The 21,369-nt window shown below is 39.0% G+C and overlaps 2 protein-coding genes and 1 long non-coding RNA gene across 7 annotated transcripts in view; 2 read left to right on the top strand and 1 right to left on the bottom strand.

The window, feature by feature from the left end:
• The first annotated feature begins 2,767 nt into the window (after positions 1-2,767).
• LOC146463464 (uncharacterized) lies at positions 2,768-6,705 on the top strand. Its single transcript, XM_085084180.1, has 4 exons — positions 2,768-2,925; positions 4,456-4,517; positions 5,750-5,850; positions 6,446-6,705. The coding sequence occupies exons 1-4, from the start codon at positions 2,804-2,806 to the stop codon at positions 6,497-6,499; spliced, it is 339 nt and encodes a 112-aa protein (XP_084940306.1). The 5' UTR covers positions 2,768-2,803; the 3' UTR covers positions 6,500-6,705.
• Positions 6,706-10,490: 3,785 nt separating this feature from the next.
• On the top strand, positions 10,491-17,106 carry LOC146463463 (monoacylglycerol lipase ABHD6-like). 2 transcript variants are annotated; one of them, XM_085084337.1, is made up of 5 exons: positions 10,491-10,599; positions 10,760-13,187; positions 14,113-14,440; positions 14,963-15,063; positions 15,294-17,106. In XM_085084337.1, exons 2-5 carry the CDS (start codon positions 13,017-13,019, stop codon positions 15,387-15,389), a joined length of 696 nt encoding a protein of 231 aa, XP_084940463.1. In that variant the 5' UTR covers positions 10,491-10,599; positions 10,760-13,016; the 3' UTR covers positions 15,390-17,106. The 2 variants fall into 2 exon arrangements, with proteins under 2 accessions (XP_084940463.1, XP_084940462.1); XM_085084336.1 differs by having other exon boundaries at positions 10,505-10,981; positions 12,914-13,187.
• The window catches only part of LOC146463461 (uncharacterized), a 42,688-nt gene continuing 35,420 nt past the window's right edge, over positions 14,102-21,369 (bottom strand). For all 4 annotated transcript variants that reach the window (XR_014856889.1, XR_014856892.1, XR_014856893.1 and 1 more), the window contains one exon: positions 14,102-14,239. This is a non-coding gene — a long non-coding RNA (uncharacterized LOC146463461). The remainder of the gene's footprint in view (positions 14,240-21,369) is intronic.

Genomic DNA, 21,369 nt, shown 5'->3' with positions numbered 1-21,369 from the left:
CCACAACGGAAGGTGAAACGCTCGGTATTGGCAAAATCTTGTTCGTATATCGCCAAGAACGAAGATTATGAGCAAACATTGCATACCACGTGGAGACCTTTAGTTTCTATTTCCGCGCGCTCAGCGATCTCTGAGAGCTGGAAAGAATAAATACCGTGTACTTGTAGTCAGCTGGGTCTGATCGTCTGTGTGATCTTTGGTAAGCTTTTCTGGAAGTAGCGAAGAGTACACGAACGAAAGCGAAGAGTACTCAAACAAACAGTACACGAACGAAATGTTGTGCCCCGCAGCACTGATAATACAACTGAGAAATCAAGGAATCGGCTGAGTACTTCAGTACTCTTCTTTCACACATAGCTATCAGGCTGAATTTCACTTTTTGTTTTTGGCTTGTTTGTCGGCATGCGAGGTGTGTTTGATTTTTGATCTCACAATGGGTATCAGTGTGGGGTTCAGGCCTGGAAACCGGTGTTGGTGGTGTTCCAAAACGCATCTTTTTCTCTGAAAATGTTTAGGAGAAAATTAAACCTTTTGGTCACCCCACCCCAAGGTTTTGAGTTGTTGTCACCAGGACGGCAGAGGTAGGGAGTGAGGAGGGAAGGCGTGTCTGGTGGTATTGCTTGCTAGCGGACAAGAAAGGAAAAGAGGATGACGAGGAAGAAAAACCTTCTCTCCATTCCCTTGGATGACATTCGCTGCTTTGACACTCAGCCAGCACCTTAGGTCGTCGTTTGGGGGACAGGAAATACAACACTATATCTGAGAGGGTAGCAGTAACTTGCGTTGCTTCAAGGCTAACTCACACGTACCGATTAATCGAGCCCACTTGGCTTAATTTGATAAAGAAAATGATTAAGCGGATGAAAATTGGCAAAATTTATAAAATTCTATGGTAGTGCTACAGATTTTTTGAATCAGGCCGATTTTTACCCCGCACTACACCAACAGAAAAAAGAAATCAGCCAACAAATTGTAACGTGAACATTGGCGGAACGGAACCTGACTAATCGGGCCAATAAATCGGCACGTGTAGAAAGTCTGGAAACTGTTACAACATTTTTGGCGCCCATTGTAGGTTGCCTCGCCGCAGACACTGGCTGCGAGAACTTTGTTTTTCCTTTTCACAACAAGAATGAGGGCAATAAGAGAAAAACGTGCTGGTGCAAACTGTAATATAACCAATAAACACTGTTAGACAGTTATGAGGCAACCTCAAAGAAATGCTATCGGTGTTAAACGATTCGTGGCAATGCGGGCAAGAAAAGTTGCTGATGGCAAGGGCTAGAAATCAGTAGCCGGTATACACAAATGTTTTAACTGAAGTTAAGGAAAATGGAAGAAAAAGAACAGAGTCTTTACTCGGATAAGAAAAGGTATGTTCTATGAGTTTTGTTACATGTTCTGTAACGAATTCACAAAAAGCTATACCGCAAACTCTAAGGCAAGTGCATGCCGGCTCACCTTATTCCCAAATATTATTAAAAAGGAGCGTCCAGTGAAAGTTTTTAACAGTGTGTTAATAACACTTCCCAGCAGGCGTAACCTAGTCAAAATCCCAGTCATCACACTGATCTAAAACCGTTTCAATTTCTCTCGAGTCAAATTGACGTTCGTCTTGTTTTGACTCTCCCTCGGCAACTGTGTGAAGTACAGCATTGCTTTTAGTCGTTCTCAGGTCCTCTCTAATCGGTCTGTACTCAAAGCTAAGACTCTCATTTCCTTTTCTTGATAAGAGCGGCGGACCCGCACTACCATGTGTACCGAGAGAGCTGTCTGTATACCGATAACACCCAATAAATCCAGCGAACAATTCATGAACTGGAGGTATACCACCGGCTGCGCTGTTTTCGAACGCACGAGAAAGATCCTGGTTAATGTAACAGAATGCTACCTCTTGTGTTACTCCTCCTAACATGTTGCTTATCTGTTGCTGGTTTAGATCTCGGAACAGGACGCAGGATTGTTTGAATACTGACATAGAGGCGTTCAGTTCAAATCTCGTTTTCGCTGAAGATTTCCCTCTTGCCGTTTGTTCCATTGTGGAAAAAAAGTTGATGCGTTGTTCTAAATCTTATGCAAATGCGCTTGAAGATTCTTCACTATTGGTATTCTTCAAAACTGAGACGGTTAGCCAATCCACGCGTAACTGAAGCCACAATTACATTGTATTATTTTCCAGTTCGTTCGTGGAAGAAATTATTGACTACAAAAGGATAAGACTGTCCACAATTTTCAACGGGGTCATTCCTCAGAATTTGATTAGAGTCCGTTAACTTAACATTTGCGCTCGTATGCAAACAAAATGGTTGAGGAATGCGAGCGGTAACATGCGCGCGCATAGTTCAACTTCCATTGTACACGCAAATAATTACTTTCGGAGAAAAAAGTAGTAGCAAACCGTTTATAAGTGCTTGGATTTGTTGTCATGTTGTTTACGCACTATTTTCTTATGTTAACGGTTGTGTACCAGGCTAATTGTACAAGCAGCAGGTAGTAGGTGGTCTGTCTTGTATGGGGTCTTTGAATCTTTTACAGACCGTCCTTATGGAAATGCCTTTCTTTTTATCATTTATTACCTTAATTCTTTGCCATTAAATTTTAATAAATATAATTTTACCCTTGCTTTTTCTGTACGATGGCTAGTTTTGCTACTGTGCATACGTTCTGCGCGTCTCGGGATGGTCCGAGAAACTTTTGAGTGGTTTGTGACTATGCCGGAAATTCAGATCTTAACAAGGGCTTGGGATCTGGTCGGGTGAGGTACACACTCGCAAAGATTACTGGGATATATATTTTGGGCAAGATGGCGCAGGTGAAGAAAGAAGTTATTCGAGCTGGAAGTGGTCCTACTCCCATGCAGGGGGCCACGATAACAGTACACTGCACCGGATCCTTAAACACGAATCCACCCAAAAAGTTCTGGAGGTATTTTAATTTATCTTTTACTTCTTGTATCTTCTGTTGCATGGGGTCGTAAAGGGTCGGTTGGCGTTTGCCTGCACGTGAGGCAGATCGATTTTATGCAAATTATTAGCTTAAATTGACTTGGCTTTCGTCCTGGTTTAGTTAATTTACGTGTGAAGGCGTACTTTCTCGTGAAGATTGGTTGCTTTTTGCCGTGACAATTGTCTTACCCTCCGTGTTGGTTTTGCATAATTATATACCAGAAGCAAGCGTTAAATATAAAGCTAAATGTCAATCTGTCAGTTTTTTCAGAAATTGAGCTTACAAGCAATCAAACGCTTTCAGTAAGTACGTTATGTTGTATAATTATGGTATTCCTTGGGCTATTGATCCATTGTGTCTATGTTTGTTCAGTAGCTCATGAGTCATTGGCAAGTCATGGAATAAGCTTTACGCATGGGTCGCACTTGGCAAAGTTTGGTGTGAATTTGGTCACTTTGGTGTAAAAATCTGTCATCGAGGCACATTGCCTAACGCGACCGCCTTGAAAGCACAGATGCCCAAAAAGCGTGGGACGACATTGTGAAAATAAGGAATGAGATTCGCATCTGGTCCACTTCAGTTGTGCAAAGTGTAATCACTGACATTTTTCTTCCACCCAGTGCAAGCCTAATAATTTGACGCAAGTTTTTGCTTTCGCATTTCTGTGTTTTTTTTACTCAGCAAAGTTGTTGACTTTTCCCAAGTGCGACCCATACTTTATTTACTTTGTTGTTTTGTCCCCCATTACAGATCATGTGATGGTACTCTTGGGAGTAGTTTCTTTTAGAACTGGTCATATTAACGCTGGCATGCATTCTTTACTTCCAAAAAGACAAAGGATTAATTCAGTCCTGAGAATCACGTGGTTTGTAATTGGCAAATATTAGCATATAGGACAAATTCCCATGACAGAGCTGATTAACATATTCCCTACATCACTGGCATGTGATGAAGCCTCCTGTTAGACAGCAGCCTTGCAAATTATGGATAGATTGGGCAAAGTTCTAGCTACATCATAAATACTTCCCTCCAGTCATGAGGTGCAGAGTATCTCAGTAATACTATCTCAAAAGTATTCCTGTGTTCTGCACTAACTCGTTCTGAAGTATTTTAAATCAAATAGAAGAAAGATCCTCGTAGTTAGTATGCAACTTAAGCACTTGTGAAAAGAAAGCCTGAAAAAAAAATCACGCTTGTACGGGATTCAAACCCATGACCTCTGTGATGCTGGTGCAGTGCTCTACCAACTAAGCTATCAATCCAACTGGGAGCTGGTCATATTGTGAGTTCACAATCAAGCAGAGCGCTGCACCGACATCGCAGAGGTCATGGGTTTGAATCCCGTTAAAGCCTGAATTTTTTAGGCTTTCTTTTCACAACTACTTAAGTTACGCACTAACTGCGAGGATCTTTCTTCTGTTTGATCTTTCATCTGTAGTTCAAAATATATGATTCACTGTCATATTTACATTCATCCTCTGAAGTATTTTATTGTTTAATATGTACCAGCACAAAAGATCCAGGTCAGAAACCATTCACGTTTGAAGTTGGATTAGGGAAAGTGATTGCAGGTTAGTAAGTATTCCTTCGATAGGAAATAAATCTCTCTTAAATTCAGTAGGATGTTGTCTAAAATCAGGAAGAAAAAACACTTTGAAATGTTATAACATTTGTAAGAAACAAGAACTTAGAACATGGGCTCAAATAATTTAACTTCTGCGACAAATTATGTTCTTACTGTACCTTTCAATAAAACAAGAAGACTAAAGACTAAAGTTCAGGACTTAAACAACGAGTGGTTACATTTTTCACTGCTGTAAATCATGGTACATGACTTGAATGTCTTCTCTCATAACAAGGAAGTTATGCTCAAGGAGTTTAAAAGGTCACTTTTCTGCCAAGGGGTGACTGATGAATTTCAATCCAGTTACCCTGGCAGTTTCAATTTTCACAGTCTATTTGGTGTGATATTACTAGCTATGAGTAGGGTTTTGAAGTTCTGATATGATATTGAAAGACTAACCAAAATTGTATCTTTCCATGTAATGCACTATTCATAGTGACAGATCCAGACTAAATTATAAAGGACAGTGACCCAGACTAAGGAGGCAGTAAGGATGACAGTGAAAAGTTTTTCAGGAAAGAAATAATAATTATGAATGTATTATAAAATTAATGAGGAGATGAGGCCACTGTCCCCCTTGACCTTCCCTGGAATCACCACTTGTTTACACTGTGTCATGGTCCTCAGTTGTATTGATAAAATTAGTCAAGCTCCATTATACAACTCTCCTCTCAGCTGTGGTAAATTTTGGGGAAAATTAAATGCTTAAAGGAGGAGCAGATAAACTGTGCTCCTTGACTGTTCCACTTAATAGAAACTGAAAAACAAAAGTGTTTGGCAGTTTGATCCACATGACTTGCATACCGGCACTGACATTGTTTACTATTAACTTGAATTTACAGCATGACTCTAAAAAAATTGTGACCACTTTCAGTAAGTTGTATACTTTTGTGTTGTCAGGCTTTTGGCCAGAAATTGACAACTGGGCAACAACAAGGTAGTCTCCTTCCCAGCCGTCGTTTGGGCTCATCACGCAATGTGCTCCCTTCCCTGGGCGTCTATAAGGTGCCATTATGCCCCTCTGGCTAAACCTTTGCATACAATCAACCATGCACACTGAATTCAAGGATGGTGGGCAAAAGCCACAAGTGAATTCCAAATTTAAAGTGATCACAATTTTGTGTGTTGCAAATTGTAATAGTCTATCCAACTAGTTCTTTATTTTGTTCGCATGAACAGGTTGGGATGAAGGATGCATGTCAATGTGTCAAGGAGAAATAGCCAGGCTCACCATCCCTTCTGATAAGGGTTATGGACCACGTGGTTTCTCTGCATGGGGATATCCTTTTATGTTGTACACATACTAGTTAATTAATATTTGAGTTTTTCAGCTGATTTAATTACAGTACACAGATTCATGTGTTTAAATGTGATTTGCTGGCTGTGATTTGCCTCTCATCATGATTCACCCATAATCAGACAGTGGTGATGGACAATAACACAAATCAAATACATGTGGAGAGTCGATACTAACTTCCTCAAATAAAGATCTGCAAATTTCTAACCAACAACAAAATTTGTGTCTAATGTAAAACGTCCATAGACCTGCCCCCCCCCCCCCCCCACCCCACCAAGACCTTGTTTCAATGTAAGAAGAGGCAAGAAACTACTGCAAAACTTAGGTTTACCAATGGTCAACACATCAGTTAGTTTCTCAGGAGGAAAACTTGGAAACTTGAAACCATCTATGTTAGTAATCTGTTGCAATGTGCTCAATTCCATCAGTTTTTAGGCTATGTTGCTTGTTGAGAAATTCTCTGACAGAGTCTCGTGTAGTAGTAAAATGATTGTCCCTTTTAATACTTCACAATAATTATGTGACTTTTGCTTTTGTGCCTTTTCTCATTATTCTTTTAATCCTTAACTATTCTTACAATTCCTGGGAATGCTGAGCTGCTGTTTGAAATCGAGATCCTTTCCATCAAGTAAAGACTCCAGTTGTCTTGAGTTGATATCATCAACTTTAAAAGAAATAGTACTATTCAATTACTGGATGATTATAGACTTTCAGTTACAGCAAAGCAATCTTCAAAATGTAAGCACTCAAGTAACAGTGGCACTAGGAAAACTGCAATAATTTTTAAGTTCTAATCTAAAAACATTAGTCAATAAAATGGAAAGAATTTGAATTTTAAGTGCTTTTGCTTTATTTGGTGATGCAAGGGGTCAAATGGTTTAAAGTTTGTTAAAGGGGAAGTATCACTGGGATTTTGACCTTTTCTGGCAACACCGTCACTTAGTTACAAAATAATAATTATTCTGGAACATCAAGAAAGAAATCAACTGAATTCTTGAAAGGAACAACTCATGACCTGCTCTAGTGCATTTTCGAAACAAGAGTGCAAGACTTAAAAACAGTTACTCTAATGCTTTTCAAGTTGCAGAGACACTCTTTCATAGTCTTAGTGCAGTGGGGTGACAAGCTCCAACAAATTTGAGCAAATACGTTTAGGATTCTGTTAATTAAAAAACAACCTTCTTGAGTTTTTGATATGACACCAAATTCCTGTGACACTTTTCCTTTAAGTGTGGCCAGCAGTTGGTTGCCTGGAGAGACTCTGGGGTACTGGAGTGTTTTAGATTTTTTCAATTTCTTCAGTCTCTCCAGACCAACTACTAGCCAAAGAGCCTGGGGACTCAGGGTTTGAGATAGGGGGTGGGGAGGGGAGGGAAGAGGCCTTAACAATAATAATATTATAGTGGGACACTTGTCTGAGATGAAACATCATCAGCTTAGGGAACCTCAGTGTTAGATCCCACACTTTGGCCTGGTTGAGACTACATGGTTTTATTTGGTAGACACATGCCTGTCCATATTTCTCAAACTCTAATCTTACTCACTGTCATTCTCCCCCAGTGAGGCAAAAAGCTGTTCTTCTTTTTGTTTGTTTCTTTTTGTGTGTGTGTAGTTTCAGTCATAAAGCTCTTTTACTGGGTGGGGGGGGGGGGGGGGGGGAGGGGTAGGGGTAGTTAACCCCATGCCCAACCCCCAACCTAGAGGGCCAGGGACTGTCTTTTGCTTGGTCTTGCCCCCAACACCTGTCCAGCGTGGTTGGACCTGTCAGGAGCTTAAATCCCCACCAGCACAGCTCTGGGAACTCAGAGACACACAGGCTCCATCATCACAGAAAGGTAACAGCCCAGGTAACTTTTTGTTTAATTCTCTCCCCCCCAGCCAGGAACACGTTCTTTTGGGACATATTGCCTTTAAATTTTGGGACATGACAAATGGAGTAGCCTGCAGTGCAGGCGTTTTTCATGGGCGAGCGCTGAATAATAAATTTAGTTCGCGTATTTGAAGGAGGCTGAGGGGGAGGGGGCGGGGCAGGACAGCCAGTCGTCTTCTCCCTTAGGGTCACTTTTTGACTCGCTCCAGCCCTCTCGCGCTTCCTCGCCCAAGATGACAGCAACGAAGGATTATTCAGCGCTCCCGCTCCAAAAATACGCCTGCATTGCAGGCTACAAATGGAGAGGAAGGACTTTTGAACAAGGGAAAGTTGTTGCTTGTTGGCAAGAAAACGGAAACGTAACCTATGCCAGAAAATCGTGGTACCTGGTGTAACTCAAAATGTTTGACTTAATCCCACTGAGTTTCCCCTTCATTCAGTGCTTGAGAAATATCTCATTTCTTGCCAATTTGCAGTGTCAGTTAGTCTTTTTGTCATTGTAGTCAGATAAGTAATCGATTTCATTTCCTTAAATTTTGGTGGTCTAGTCTACAGTTGAACCTCTCCACAACGGCCACCTTGGGGACAGAAGAAAGTGGCCGTTATGGGGTTGTAGGGGTGTAATATGACACCTTTTTTTTCGGAAGTACAACATGTTTATTGTGCCAAGTTCATGGTTACTGTAGCCTATAATGGTAATCCAATCTTTAAGTGCCCCTAACCCTTCAATTTGTTTTCTTTTGATAGATTTCCATGTCTTTCAAGAACTCATTTTCGAAAAAAATTTTGAGAAATATTGAATCCTTTTTTTTACGAGCGCTAGAAGTGAAGGCAGTCTTGTCGATATTTTCACCTATCGTTCGCATTAGTCCCCCACTCGGCCAAATATGGAGCGTGACGTAAGAAAAGGACATCGTGCAAAAATATCCGAAAATTCGCGATAATGCTTCAATTGTAAACAGAGAAAATGGTTGAAAAATGTGTGGTTTTTGGATGCACAAACTCTCGAAATGTAGAGAAAGGAATCAGCATGCATAAGATTCCTTCTGAATCCTTCTGGTGTCCTTTTCTTACGTCACAGCTAAGAAAGTGTTAAATATCGGGCGCTTCTCATTGGCTCGTTCCTAATGAGCCCACGAGACAAAAATTTGTCCAGCGGGGCTTAAAGCGCGCAAAAATTTAAAAATTACAGTGACTTTTAGCGCTCGTAAAATAAAAAGGATTTAATATTTCTAAAAAAAATTTCGAAAATGAGTTCTTCACAGATATGAAAATCTACCAAAAGAAAACCAATTGAAGGGTTAGGGGCACTTTAAATAATATATGCAGATAAAATACACAATGAAACGTAAATCAAAATGTTAACAAGACGAAACGAGCAAGGTTCGCAACATTCGCTGTATTATTGTAGACAATTTATGCTTACTGCAGCATATAAATGGAACACAATCAAAATACGTATATCAATAAAGTGGATACAGAAACGTAATGTTCCGAAGACAAATGTCGATTACTGCATCAACTTATAAAAAAAAGGTTTTGTTTTTACAAAAAGGAGCTGTACTGACCGTTGTCGAGAGGTTGTTTTGGCGGTCAGTATAAAATCAGACTGCAGATTGCAGATTGCAGACTACAGACTGGGTATAAAATGCAGACTAGGTATAAAATGCAGACTGCAGACTGCAGACTGGGTATAAAATGCAGACTGAGACCAAAACCGCCTCTTCGTCAAATACAGGATACATTTTGAATTTTTCAACTTAACTTACGCTAGTGCCATTCCTTTGTCATATACCATCGTCTTTCGAGAACATTTCCCATGAAATTGACATTATTATATTGTTTTCGAAAAGCGTCAACCTTGAAATAAACAACCGCAAAGCATGACGTAAGCAATAACGCGGAAACATGACCTTTACTTCGCACGTGGCTGACCTTTTCGCCGCTTTGCGTCAACATGACATTGGCGACACCGGTAAGTGGCAGTCAGGGTGGCAGTTAAATAATGTTTTTTGAATAAAATATGTGTTCATGTATTGCTAGAATACTGAAGGTATGCAATTTGTCTTTGACAAACCTCGTTAATATTCAAAGAAACTAGTTAAAATCTGTCGATGTCAAATTGCTTGCCCCCTCGGAAATCAAGTCAATTATGAAAACCGTCATGGGCGTAATTGTTTACGAACTAATGCAAAGCTCGAGTCTTCTTTGTGAAGAAAGGGCCTCAGGAAATGAAAGCTATCAAATTGAGATAAAGAAAACAAACTGTTGAAAAATCGGTCGAAAATAAGGTCAATTTCGTGGGAGATGATCTCGGAAATGTGTGCGTGACACTAGGGTAAGTTGAAAATTGAAAATGTATCCTGTATTTGACGAAGAGACGGTTTTGATATCAGTCTGCATTTTATACCCAGTCTGCAGTCTGCAGTCTGCATTTTATACCTAGTCTGCATTTTATACCCAGTCTGCAGTCTGCAATCTGCATTCTGCAGTCTGCATTTTATACTGACCGGTTATTTTGGAAGTTGGGGACGCACTTTAATAGTGGCCGTTGCCGTTGTTGAGAGGTGGCCGTTGTAGAGAGGTTTAAACAAGAGGTAATGTATGGACTGTCCGCCGGGACAAAAAAAAGTGGCCGTTGTAGAGAGGTGGCCGTTGTGGAGAGGTGGCCGTTAGTGGAGGTTCGACTGTAGTTATCTAGATAGCCTCCTCCCTCTCCCCTCCCCCCACCCCTTCTTTATTGCGTGACACCAGAACAGAACGCAGCCCAAGAGATTATGGGTAATTTTTAAGCACTTGTTTCTCCCCGACTCCTTTTGTCTGGAACAGTTCGAGATTTTATAGCGCTATTCAAGTTAACAAGTAAGATACAATGCGAATGTGCTGATGTTGTGGTTGTTTGAAAGGAATCAATTATTGATATATACACCGGCTTGAACGCTGGTGGCGTGATGCATTTGAGCTCAGCTCCGTCCGATCCGACATTGCATGCCTTGCACAACTATCGTCTGCCTACATTTAGTTCTAGATTTGACTAAACTAGAGGAGGCTCGTGTCGAACAACAAAGAAAGAGCGTTGCTGTGACAGGAAAAGACGAAAGGCTGAACAAGTGACGATGGTTCTTTGGTTGGGCTTGTTTCTTCCTATCGTTGGGATTCTTGCGTTCACCGTTTTTCTTCTCTGGGCTGTCTGCGTAGTGTTGTATTTTGTACGTCCCCAGATTTTTGTCCATTTGATTCACAGGTATGTTTTGCAAATGTTGTGTTAATGAAAGGACTGGTAAGGCCAATTTTATCGAGTCTGAATTAAGCACAAATTGAGCTTTTTGTAGTTTGACGAGCGTGGATTACATAAGTTAATCGTTTATAAGCTTGGCCAAGCAGCGCAATCATGCAAATTAGGATCTATTCGAGAATGGCAACAATTACGCATAAATATATCCGTGCACACGAATGGCCGTTTTTATGCTAGAGACGTTAAAGTCGTCTAGACGCATTTAACATCTGAGACGTTAAAGCCGTCTGGTATAAAAACGGGACGCATAAAAAGGTAGACGACCTAACAGAAATTTTTTTCTGAATTTTTTTTTTTCGGGACTAAACGCTAAACTCGTTTCAGTCGTCTGTGGACGAGTCAGGGCTAAATGCGTCCCAGTAAAGGCATCCCGTTTTTATGCTAGACGCATTTAACGTCTGAGACGTTAAAATCGTCTGTTAAGTGCATCTAAACTAAAGACGTTAAAGTCGTCAGACCTTAAATGGGTCTGTCTTATTTACCGTGCCTCGAAGACGACTTTAACGTCTCTAGCATAAAAACGGTCAGATAGATAGTTTAAGTTCATGCCTTCCTATTTTCACCGATTATATCAATTAAGGGTCCTTGGGCTCAATATTTTTAAAATGAAATCCCAAAGTAAGGGTTTTCTGTCTTTAAAATATGCAAGACGAGATGTCGTCAGAACAATTGCCGAAAAATGGCTTTTTAGATATATAAATTCAAAACACAATAAATTGGTTGTTAAGCAAAGACATGAATCCCTATGTATTAAACATCTTAAAATTTCCACAAGATCAAATTTAACGTCTTAAACTAAGGACCATCATAGCATTGCTCCTTCTTAAAAGATGCCTCAATCTTAATTAAGATGAGCGTCTCTTACATGAAAACAATCCTTCATGCAAGGATCCAAATGCTGACAATTCTGTAAAACCGTTTCATTTTAAAAACATCACTTGCTTGATGCATTTCATTATGTTCCTAACTCAGTGAAAGGGATGCAAATTTCAGAAAGCCTTTCCTGATTAGTTCATTTCAACAAAAATGCAGACCTCAGAGGAAACAGACAATTACAGGAGGTCTTTTCTGATTGGTTAGTTTAGACCCAAAGTAGCAGAGTTTGGAAAAAGGACAACTTTCTTTAGAATTTGGACTTATGGAGTACTAAAGTGATGACACCACAAAATATTCCGAAATTATTTTTCATGTGATTAAAAAATAAAGCTGTTTTGTTTGGCAATAAGACAATTTTTATGTTGTGGTCGTTAATTATTACTGGCAACAACTGCAAGATTTTAGCTTGATTTTTGAGGTGCAACGTCGATACATTTCTGTGCTTTTTCCTTGAGCTTTTGTGTTTCGTTGATCAGCAGCAGATCTTCAACATTCCCAAGGTAGAAGAGTCAGTGTAACTTTTGATTAATGCCATAAAAACTAATAGGGTTGGCAAATGGTCTTTCCGAACCACCATATACCACCATCTGCTCTATATCAGAGCCTTCATTCATGATGGTAAATGCAAGGGTGTCAACAAAGGAACCCATAAAATTTGCCAATCCAATTTCTGGCATGGTTCATTTATATTTACTGAAGGGCGGTCAATTCCACCAAGTAGTTACAAGTGCTGGTATTTTCTGTCATAGTACACTTTTCTGGCCTAAAAGTCAGAAGGTACTGGCCAGGGATACCTCTGACAGTGGTTGTTCTAGATTTGAATACCCTAGGCAGTACCAAACCACAAATTGCAATCCCTAAAAGGCACAGCGAGACTCCCGTTGTCACTTTTATTAAGAAATTACCTCTGCCAACACAGAATTCAAGAGGCAGTTGTTATATTTAGTACTGGATCTTTGTGAGCCTTTCTTTGCCTTAAGAAAGTTTAATCAGTCTATTTTACAGGTTGCTGATCCTGAAAGGAGGTTTTTCCTTAAAGTATGTGTCAGTTGGAGATTTCAGATTTAGCTACATAGAGCGAGGAGACAGCGAAAAAGCAGAACATGTAATGTTAATGGTTCATGGGTTTAGTGGTGATAAAGGTGTTTGGTGTCTTATGGGAAATGTTGTACCCAAGACGTACTACTTGCTTGCTGTAGATCTTCCTGGGCACGGTTATACTACCCGTAAATATCATGACGATCATTCGATTCCAGCTCAAGTTGCAAAGCTTCATCAGGTATGTGATTGAGCAAACCAGTGTATGTACTGTTTGAAACATGCATAATTTATCAAGGAGGGGACTAACCTACCTACCATAAAAAAACCAAAATTCCTAATCGTCACATCTTGCATTTGGAAACCCTTACTTCCACAGAACAGTTGCTGAACCATCATTTTCTATTTGAAAGGATTTCAAGATTTTTGAGTGACAACCATGTTTGAAAAGTCACATGATCAGAACAGAGAAAGACCTCAAACTCAAAGGTCATACATGTTTGAAAATTGAAAACAGAGGCAATAATTAAAGACTGCCAAGGTGCAAAATGTGACGTTGATTTTTCGGTACTTGAATTTTTATAGAAGTTATGACACCATAAGCGCATATATTTAAATATGGATTTTCGTCAGTAGCAGTTCTATTATTAATATATCAATATTAAAATAGTATTTATGCTTACATCAGGTTAAAAAGAAGACTGGAACATCTCTGACTTGTGAAAAAAATCAGAACTCCACCCCTTTTCTCCGAGTTTTAGGGATTTTTCCCTTTTCTCCATAGTTTGGTGACTGGACTAGTTTGATGTAATCTAATCATGATTTTTAAAATCCATCTGTTCACCATCAGACATTTCACCAATAAATTGTAAAAGTTCATGCTGTGGTAGGTTATTCCAGTCGTGAACGATACGGACAAAAAAATGAATGTATCAATTTTACACTTTGTGCATTCAACGAATAATAATTATTTAAAACTGAATGGTTAGCACAAGTGTGGTTATTTTTAGTCAGTTCAAAGAATAAATAAAATAAAGACAGGACTTATAACTAGATTATGTTTCTAAGACAATGACCAATCTGTATGCAAACTAACATGAAGCCATTTGGAACTATACTATGCTATACTATACTGATTTTTTTACTGGTATTTTTCTTGTTTTCAGTTTGTGTTAGCCGTGGGATTGCACAAAAGAAAGTTCCATTTGGTTGGTCTATCCATGGGTGGCTGTATAGCAGGTGTCTTTGCTGCAAGGTACTCCTCCTTGCTTTCATCTGTGGTTCTGATGTGTCCTGCAGGAATAAATTCACCAAGACTCAGCGAGTTCTTCATTGAAATTGCCAGTGGTGGAAAGAACTATTTGCTGCCTAAAAATCCAGAAGATTTCCGGTTCATGTTGAAAAAAGTTTCACATCGTAATGTCTTCATGCCCTTCTTTGTTGTCAAGGTCATGTGCGCAGCAAGACAACAATCGCATGAATTTTATGAGAAAGGTTAGTAACCGGCTATTACTGAACAGCTTTTTAAGAAAATAATGGAATCAGGAGACAATGTGTATTTATAACTAAAAGTGATCCAAAGGTAAATAAGTTGTGAACTCACTGAAACTGACCGAACTTTTTTTTTGTACTGCATATAACTGTTTTTGTTGTAAAAGGAAATTAAAAGCATCTTTCTTTCTTCATTTATTTATTCAACTTCCACCCTCACTAATTAATAGACAGTGAAATTAAGATTGAGATAATTAAGATTAAGCAAATATAGACAATCCATGCTGTTTCTATCAAAATTATAGTGATACTGGGGAATTTACTAGTGGAGTAAAATGTTTGGAGAAAAAGAGTTATGGGAACAATTTTCTACCAACTTGTATTTTTGCCATTTGTGGAAACAACTACAAAAATCACCTAAAGTAGATCAAAAAGATGATCCCGTCAGAATTTCATTCTATAGTAATAGAGTAGCCAAGTAGTTACTAGGCAATAATTATTTAACATTTTTCTTATCCTTTGCAGTTTTGGCTGAAATTTCTCATCCTGATAAGAGATTTCTTCTTCATGATATTTTGGAAGACATTGATGTTCCTACACTAACCTTGTGGGGAGACAATGATAAGGTGAAGAAACCAACCAACCATTGATTGAAACAACTAATAGCTAAGCAACCAACCAACCCCTTGCCCGACTGCCTCAAGGCACCAACCTGCTGGCTGGGTGATTGACTGATTGTCTTTGTCAGTCTTTGTCTTCTATCTTGTCAGGAGTCTAGTTATTCATAGTGTTTTTCTTAAAATTAGATGCACATTATAGTAATATTGAAAAATATTCTGGTGTTTATTTTCTATAGATTCTTGATATATCTGCAACAGATATTATAGCAGAAAAAGTAAAGAACTGCAAAATCCAGATCCTAGACAGATGTGGACATGCTATCACCTTTTAAAGACCATTTAAATCTGCAAAGCTGATTTTGCAGTTTATCCATTCATTGCCCAAAGTGGATAAAATGTGATAGAATAAACTGCAAAGAAAACTTCATGGAAGCCATGATTTAATGTGCAAGAAAGCAAGACTGATTGAAGAGAGCTGGTTAGTGTTTTAGCAGGACCCTCTGCACTGATTACTTACAGCCAGTAGTGTTGCACTTGATGTGTCTGTTAGAATTGACTTGATATCTGTACCAGGGGGAGGGGGTACAGCCAGTTGAGCTGCACAGGATGTGTCTGTTAGAATTGACTCGATATCTGTACCAGGGGGAGGGGGTACAGTCAGTGGAGCTGCACAGGATGTGTCTGTTAGAATTGACTCGATATCTGTACCAGGGGGAGGGGGTACAGCCAGTTGAGCTGCACAGGATGTGTCTGTTAGAATTGACTCGATATCTGTACCAGGGAGAGGGGGTACAGTCAGTTGAGCTGCACAGGATGTGTCTGTTAGAATTGACTTGATATCTGTACCAGGGGGAGGGGGTACAGTCAGTTGAGCTGCACAGGATGTGTCTGTTAGAATTGACTTGATATCTGTACCAGGGGGAGGGGGTACAGTCAGTTGAGCTGCACAGGATGTGTCTGTTAGAATTGACTCAATATCTGTACCAGGGGGAGGGTGTACAGCCAGTGGTGTTGCACAGGATGTGTCTGTTAGAATTGACTTGATATCTGTACCATGGGGAGGGAGTATTCAACAAAGTTTTATACGGGGAGGCTCTCACTCATGGTTCAAACCCTCACCCCTTTAGATACCATTTTTGACAGAAAAGGTAACCCTTTCAAATACCTTCCATAGAAAATGGTAGCCCTTTCCATATCTCCAACAGAAGCACTTCATTTATTTTTGTTGTGTTTGCTTTCAGATGTTTTGAAAGGTCTTTTAAATACTTAAATGACAGTTGTCCCCCTACATTCTCTATACTTCAGCTCATGAAAATCCATACCTTTTTGTATTTACCTCCGTCTTGAAGAACATACCCCTTTTACAGCCTCCCTTTATAGTTCATTAAATGGAGTATCCCCCCCCCCCCCCCCCCCGCATCTAAACTAGTCATTTTTTTTTGTACTTAAACAAGAAGTTGGGGTATCCCTGGTCTGGCCATTCTTAACCTCAATAATAAATTATTGTTAATCAACTATCAAAGAGTAAACAAGAGACAAGTAACAAACACCTTTTCTACGACAGTTATCTAATTAAAAGCAATTGTTTAACTTTTGGAGAAAAGTGCATTTAAAACATTCCAAACACATTTTAATGTCTTATTTTAGTTCTTGTGGATGATAGTTTATGGCAATGACATTCAACTGTCAAACTGTAGACGTTTGAGTCAATCATTCAATGATTTGACCAACCTTTGTTTGTACACAATAAAAAAGTGACGCTGAAAGCTTCAAGCTTGTGGTATCATGTAAGAATCATGTGACTGTCTTTAAATTGGTATATACTACATAAATTATTTGTATTAATAATTATTTAAAAGAGATGTAAAGCTTTAAAATGTACCATAGTCAAAGTTATGGGCGCTCTCTTTTCCTGGTTGTAATAGTTGAGTGTGGCCCATCAGAGAGAGGTAGATGTTCAGCGTTATGCAAATGTTATTAAACAGAATAATAATAATAAATTATTATGTTATCTTTAAGTGATATTAAACAGCGTTTTTGAAGCTACTATGTTTTCTTTTACTTTCAATATTGATGTAAAAAAACCTCGGTTTGGTTGAGAATTTGTAGAAATGGCACACAGGGGAACCTCCCCGAGGGACTATCTGTCTCTATTCCATGATACTGATTTCATACTTTCCATTAAATGCTTTTACTTTTGAAACCCCCCCCCCCCCCCCCTCTCACCCTTGGAATTTCCTGTGTTAGGGTTGTGGTCTGTATGGATATTTGTTGGAATAAAAATTTTCGTAAAATCTCTATGAAGCCCCCCTTTTGAAGGTGAGGTTTTTTTACCACCCCTTCTGTCCCAAGTTAGAAAACCAAAGTTAAATATTTCAAACTCGGGTGTACCAGTGATCAAGAAATCAGGGTTTTTGTTTTAGGAAAACTTTGTCTTCAATTTGCAAAAGTATTATTATTGTGCCAAGGTAAGAATAACATTGTGATACACGAACGATTACTGCTATGTTTCAGTAATCTATGAGAGAAAATTTTGAAAAAGCTAACTCTCAAAACACCTCTGATTTTAAATAAACCACACCCCCTCTTTATTGAGCTCCCCTCTCTAATAAGCACCCCCCGCCCCCTCCCCAAAGCGTGAAGCGCGCAGGCCATAAGTCAGCGGGAAAAAACGAGGATCCGTAACATACAGTACGGTCCAAGAAAACGAGGTTAGTAAGATAAGGAAACTAGTCAAAGTCAAGGGAAATTTAGCGCGCGGTGCATGCAGTGAAATATTAATACGGCCCGCAAAATTGACCGATCACACCGCGCGTACTTACTGAGAGAGAAAATAAAAATATAAATCTTACGATCGTGACTGACTCGCTGCAAAAACAATGCACACATGTTGCGTTAAAAACGCAAGCAAGCCAATGAGAATTTGGGGCGGGCGGAGGTGGGGGGGGGGGGGGGGGGCAACCTACTCTTTTTCACATCCTGTTCACAAAATTACCATTAGACTTTCTCAAAGTCCGTTTTCGTGGGAGATCCAGTCAGGCGGTCACGTTTCTGGCGCATAAGAAAACTACTTGAGGAAAGTCTTTGAATGAAACCCCTGCATATTCCAGACACCTAAATAGTCCTCGGGTCGTGAGTTTTCGTCGTTTCGTAGAGACAAGAGTAGTAACGACGCTTTCAATCACAGAAATGTAACTGGGTTTTCTTCTTCCTGACCAGATATGAGGCGATATTAACAAGCAGATTTGCTCCACAAACTTTGCAGCGGTCTAAGTCGTCTAATGAACATAAGATGGTATCGTTTATCTTTTCCTTCGCTTCAGTTCCCTTTTCAATCTATACATCTTCATCGTTGATTATCGCAATATCCTTCACATTGATAGGCGTCTTTATATTGATTCCCTTTGTGATTCTCCTTTGACTGTAAACTTTTCTCACGTGGCATTCAAACTGACCTAACGCAGTCGTCAAGAGTTGCAAAGGCGTTAGTGTGTAATACAAGAGAAAACCTTGTAATTAGCAAAGTACATAAAATATACATCGCAAAGCGAAACTTGCTAGCCCAAAAGCTGAATCGAGAAAAAAATGCACAAGAATGGAAAGCAACGAAGTAAGCGAAATAGTGAACACTCATTTTGCAATGACAACGTGAGTGTTTTATCATGATTATTATTTTTACTGGAGTGAAAACACTAGCTTCCTTACACTATGGTGACTTGATATTTACTTGAATGTCCTACTGTTGTTTCTGATTGTTAACCGTATTATAATTAGAAGCTTGCTGAGGTAAGTGATGTTTTGAGCGGTCCTGCTGATCTGTAAGGGTCAATTCGATAAAATAGAAAATAACAAAAATTAACCGATTTCTGTCTTTTAAAACGCGATTAATCAAAATCAGTACGCGCACCCCGCGAGTCGTACCTTTGTTTTTCCAGTCTGTCAATTGTACATACCATTTGGCTAATGAACCAAAACTCATGTTATTTGTAAATTTTACCGACTTAGGGATTAATATTTTATGACAAGTGAGAGTTTACGGCTACTCAGCTCTTTTTTCAGTGAGCTTTTCTTTTCAGTCAACAATCTGATCACTTATTTTCCAACAGCAAACCAATAGAATTTTGACTAAAACAAATGTTTCATTATATAGTAAGCATGATGCTGGCCGATTTTTAGTAATTTTAGATCCAATATAAAAACATATTTTAGTCTATATTGCGCTAAGTGGTCGTCACAAATAAACGCTGTGTGCTTCAACGACCTTCGGTCCACGACAAAGGGGAATCCCAAAATAAAACCGGTAAGTGCATTGTAGAGTGGACTACCATAAACTGAGTCATAAATTTATGATGAAGTAATGTTGGAGACGGGATCGCAGACCTTATGTTGATGGACTAATTACTAAACACAAAAGACAGCTTTCAGCGGTAAAAGGAAAAGTCTTCGAGTGGTGGCAGGTGCAGCGCGTGCAATAATAATGGAATAGAAAGTTTACTACAATTTTAATAGCTCTGCTAACTTTCAATTCTTTACAACGCCTCGATTTATTAAAAAATTCAAGAAAAGTGCATTTTCTCATTAAAAGTCAAAGTGATGTTTGTGTTCTATTTAACATGTAAGTCTGTTGTCAAAATTTACTCGGTATATCAACTTAGCTTAGAAAAGAAACGTTTTTAACCGGAAAATAGTTAAATTTATTTGTTTGGAACTGGTTGGTAACTTGAAGTCGTTGGCTGCCTTATTTGGATTTAAAACGCCCTTTTAATTTTTAGGAAATTAAAACCCAACTGTCTTGCCAGTTTCTTATTTTCTGGATTAACATTAGCGGTGTTCCCGAGCCTCTATGCAGAAATACACGTGAGAGAACCGATGGTTCTGATGAGTTACTTGAGGTATTATGTAACCATACGTTTCCGGCGCCTTTGTAGCAAGGTGGTTCTCATCCCTATCTTTCGCTCCGACAAAAACCGAAAACCGCACGATAAAACTTGCTACTTAGGCTATTAAATGTTTAATCTATGGAATTTGCCTTTTACTGAATTATTTAAACCTTTATACTTAGTGCTGATGTAGATGGAATTGCATTGACTAGTTACTTTACTGACTATGGCAATGTATAAAATCACGGTGGTTTTAATTTATGTAATCAGGCTCTCGTTCTGTTTCAGTACAAGGTGGTCTACGGATTAAATCCGTACTTTTCTGTGGTAGTGTTCATTTACGCCGCGTAAGATTGGCCTAAATGTTGATTCCTTTGATGAAATCCTGAAGAGTGACCATTCATCAAATTGTACACTAGACGTTAATTGTTTTTATTCGGATGAACTCCTAAAAGTTTAGTTTAGTTTATTGTAATTCGTCACAAAGAAAAAATACATAAATTGACATATGACATTAGAAAAAGAAGAAGAATAACAATGCTGTGGCGTGACCGGAGAGACGAACAGGGCAGCGCTAAATTGCAACGTATCCCCTAGGCTAAAAAAAAAAAAAAAAAAGAAAAATTCATCATAGAATTAATTATACTGCGTAATATATAAAATAATTGACAAATTATGGTGGACTATAAGTTTGTAGTAGTCCTCTAAAGTGATCGTTAAGATGGACTCTAAACCACAAGAGATCCTGGCTGGACTTAAGTATATTAGGTAAGCTGTTCCACAACTTAACAGTCCTAGGAAAGTAGCTGTTACAATAGTATCCCTGATTGTGCCTAGAAAGCAGGTCAAAGTTGGCTTGATGAAAATTACGGGTTCTATACTGCCAAGTGGCAGTTTGAATGAAACGTCCAAAGTTAGTGGTAACAGTTCCGGTTTTATACTTAAACAGGAGAACTAAATCATGCATTTGTCTACAAAAATCAAGAGGTAGTAGGTTAAGCTGGTCTAATCTATTAACATAACTGACTTCTATAGGAGGATAGTTCAATATGAATTTAGTTCACCCTTTTAGCAGAAACATTCTCAGATGAATCAAGAAAGGTTCTGCTCACGGCGTGCGAAAAGTTTACCCTGAGCACAGGTTTCCTTGGTCGCCCTATATGTAGGACACTGAACGTTTGGTCGTTCTTCAATAATAAAACAAAAGTTATTTAACATTACCTGTACTCTGATACTGTTAGTTTTGCTGGATAAAGTGGTTCTAGCGTTTGCGTTTGTGGATGAATTCTTAACTGAGTTCTCATGATTCTGCGGTGAAACATTTTGGCTAAGACGAAATTTCAGTGAATTTCTACTAGCTGACAAACATTTCACTTAGCAATTGAGCACTTGTTGCAGCTTTGAAAAAACTCCATCCTTTCTTTTTTCGATT

Source organism: Pavona decussata, unplaced genomic scaffold, assembly GCF_977016875.1.
Source record: "Pavona decussata unplaced genomic scaffold, jaPavDecu1.1 SCAFFOLD_175, whole genome shotgun sequence".
NCBI classification, from domain to species: domain Eukaryota; kingdom Metazoa; phylum Cnidaria; class Anthozoa; order Scleractinia; family Agariciidae; genus Pavona; species Pavona decussata.
Note: the sequence above shows the minus strand (reverse complement) of the source record. Positions and strands in the feature narration are given on the sequence as shown.

Excerpts from the sequence above, each read along its gene's own strand:
- LOC146463463 (XM_085084336.1), top strand. The coding sequence starts at position 10,854 with ATGGTTCTTTGGTTGGGCTTGTTTCTTCCTATCGTTGGGATTCTTGCG. Across the intron at positions 10,982-12,913 it reads TTTGTCCATTTGATTCACAG|GTTGCTGATCCTGAAAGGAG; the intron begins GTATGTTTTGCA and ends TCTATTTTACAG. Across the intron at positions 15,064-15,293 it reads TGTGGGGAGACAATGATAAG|ATTCTTGATATATCTGCAAC; the intron begins GTGAAGAAACCA and ends TATTTTCTATAG.
- LOC146463464 (XM_085084180.1), top strand. The coding sequence starts at position 2,804 with ATGGCGCAGGTGAAGAAAGAAGTTATTCGAGCTGGAAGTGGTCCTACT. Across the intron at positions 2,926-4,455 it reads CCACCCAAAAAGTTCTGGAG|CACAAAAGATCCAGGTCAGA; the intron begins GTATTTTAATTT and ends AATATGTACCAG. Across the intron at positions 5,851-6,445 it reads GTGGTTTCTCTGCATGGGGA|ATTCCTGGGAATGCTGAGCT; the intron begins TATCCTTTTATG and ends ACTATTCTTACA.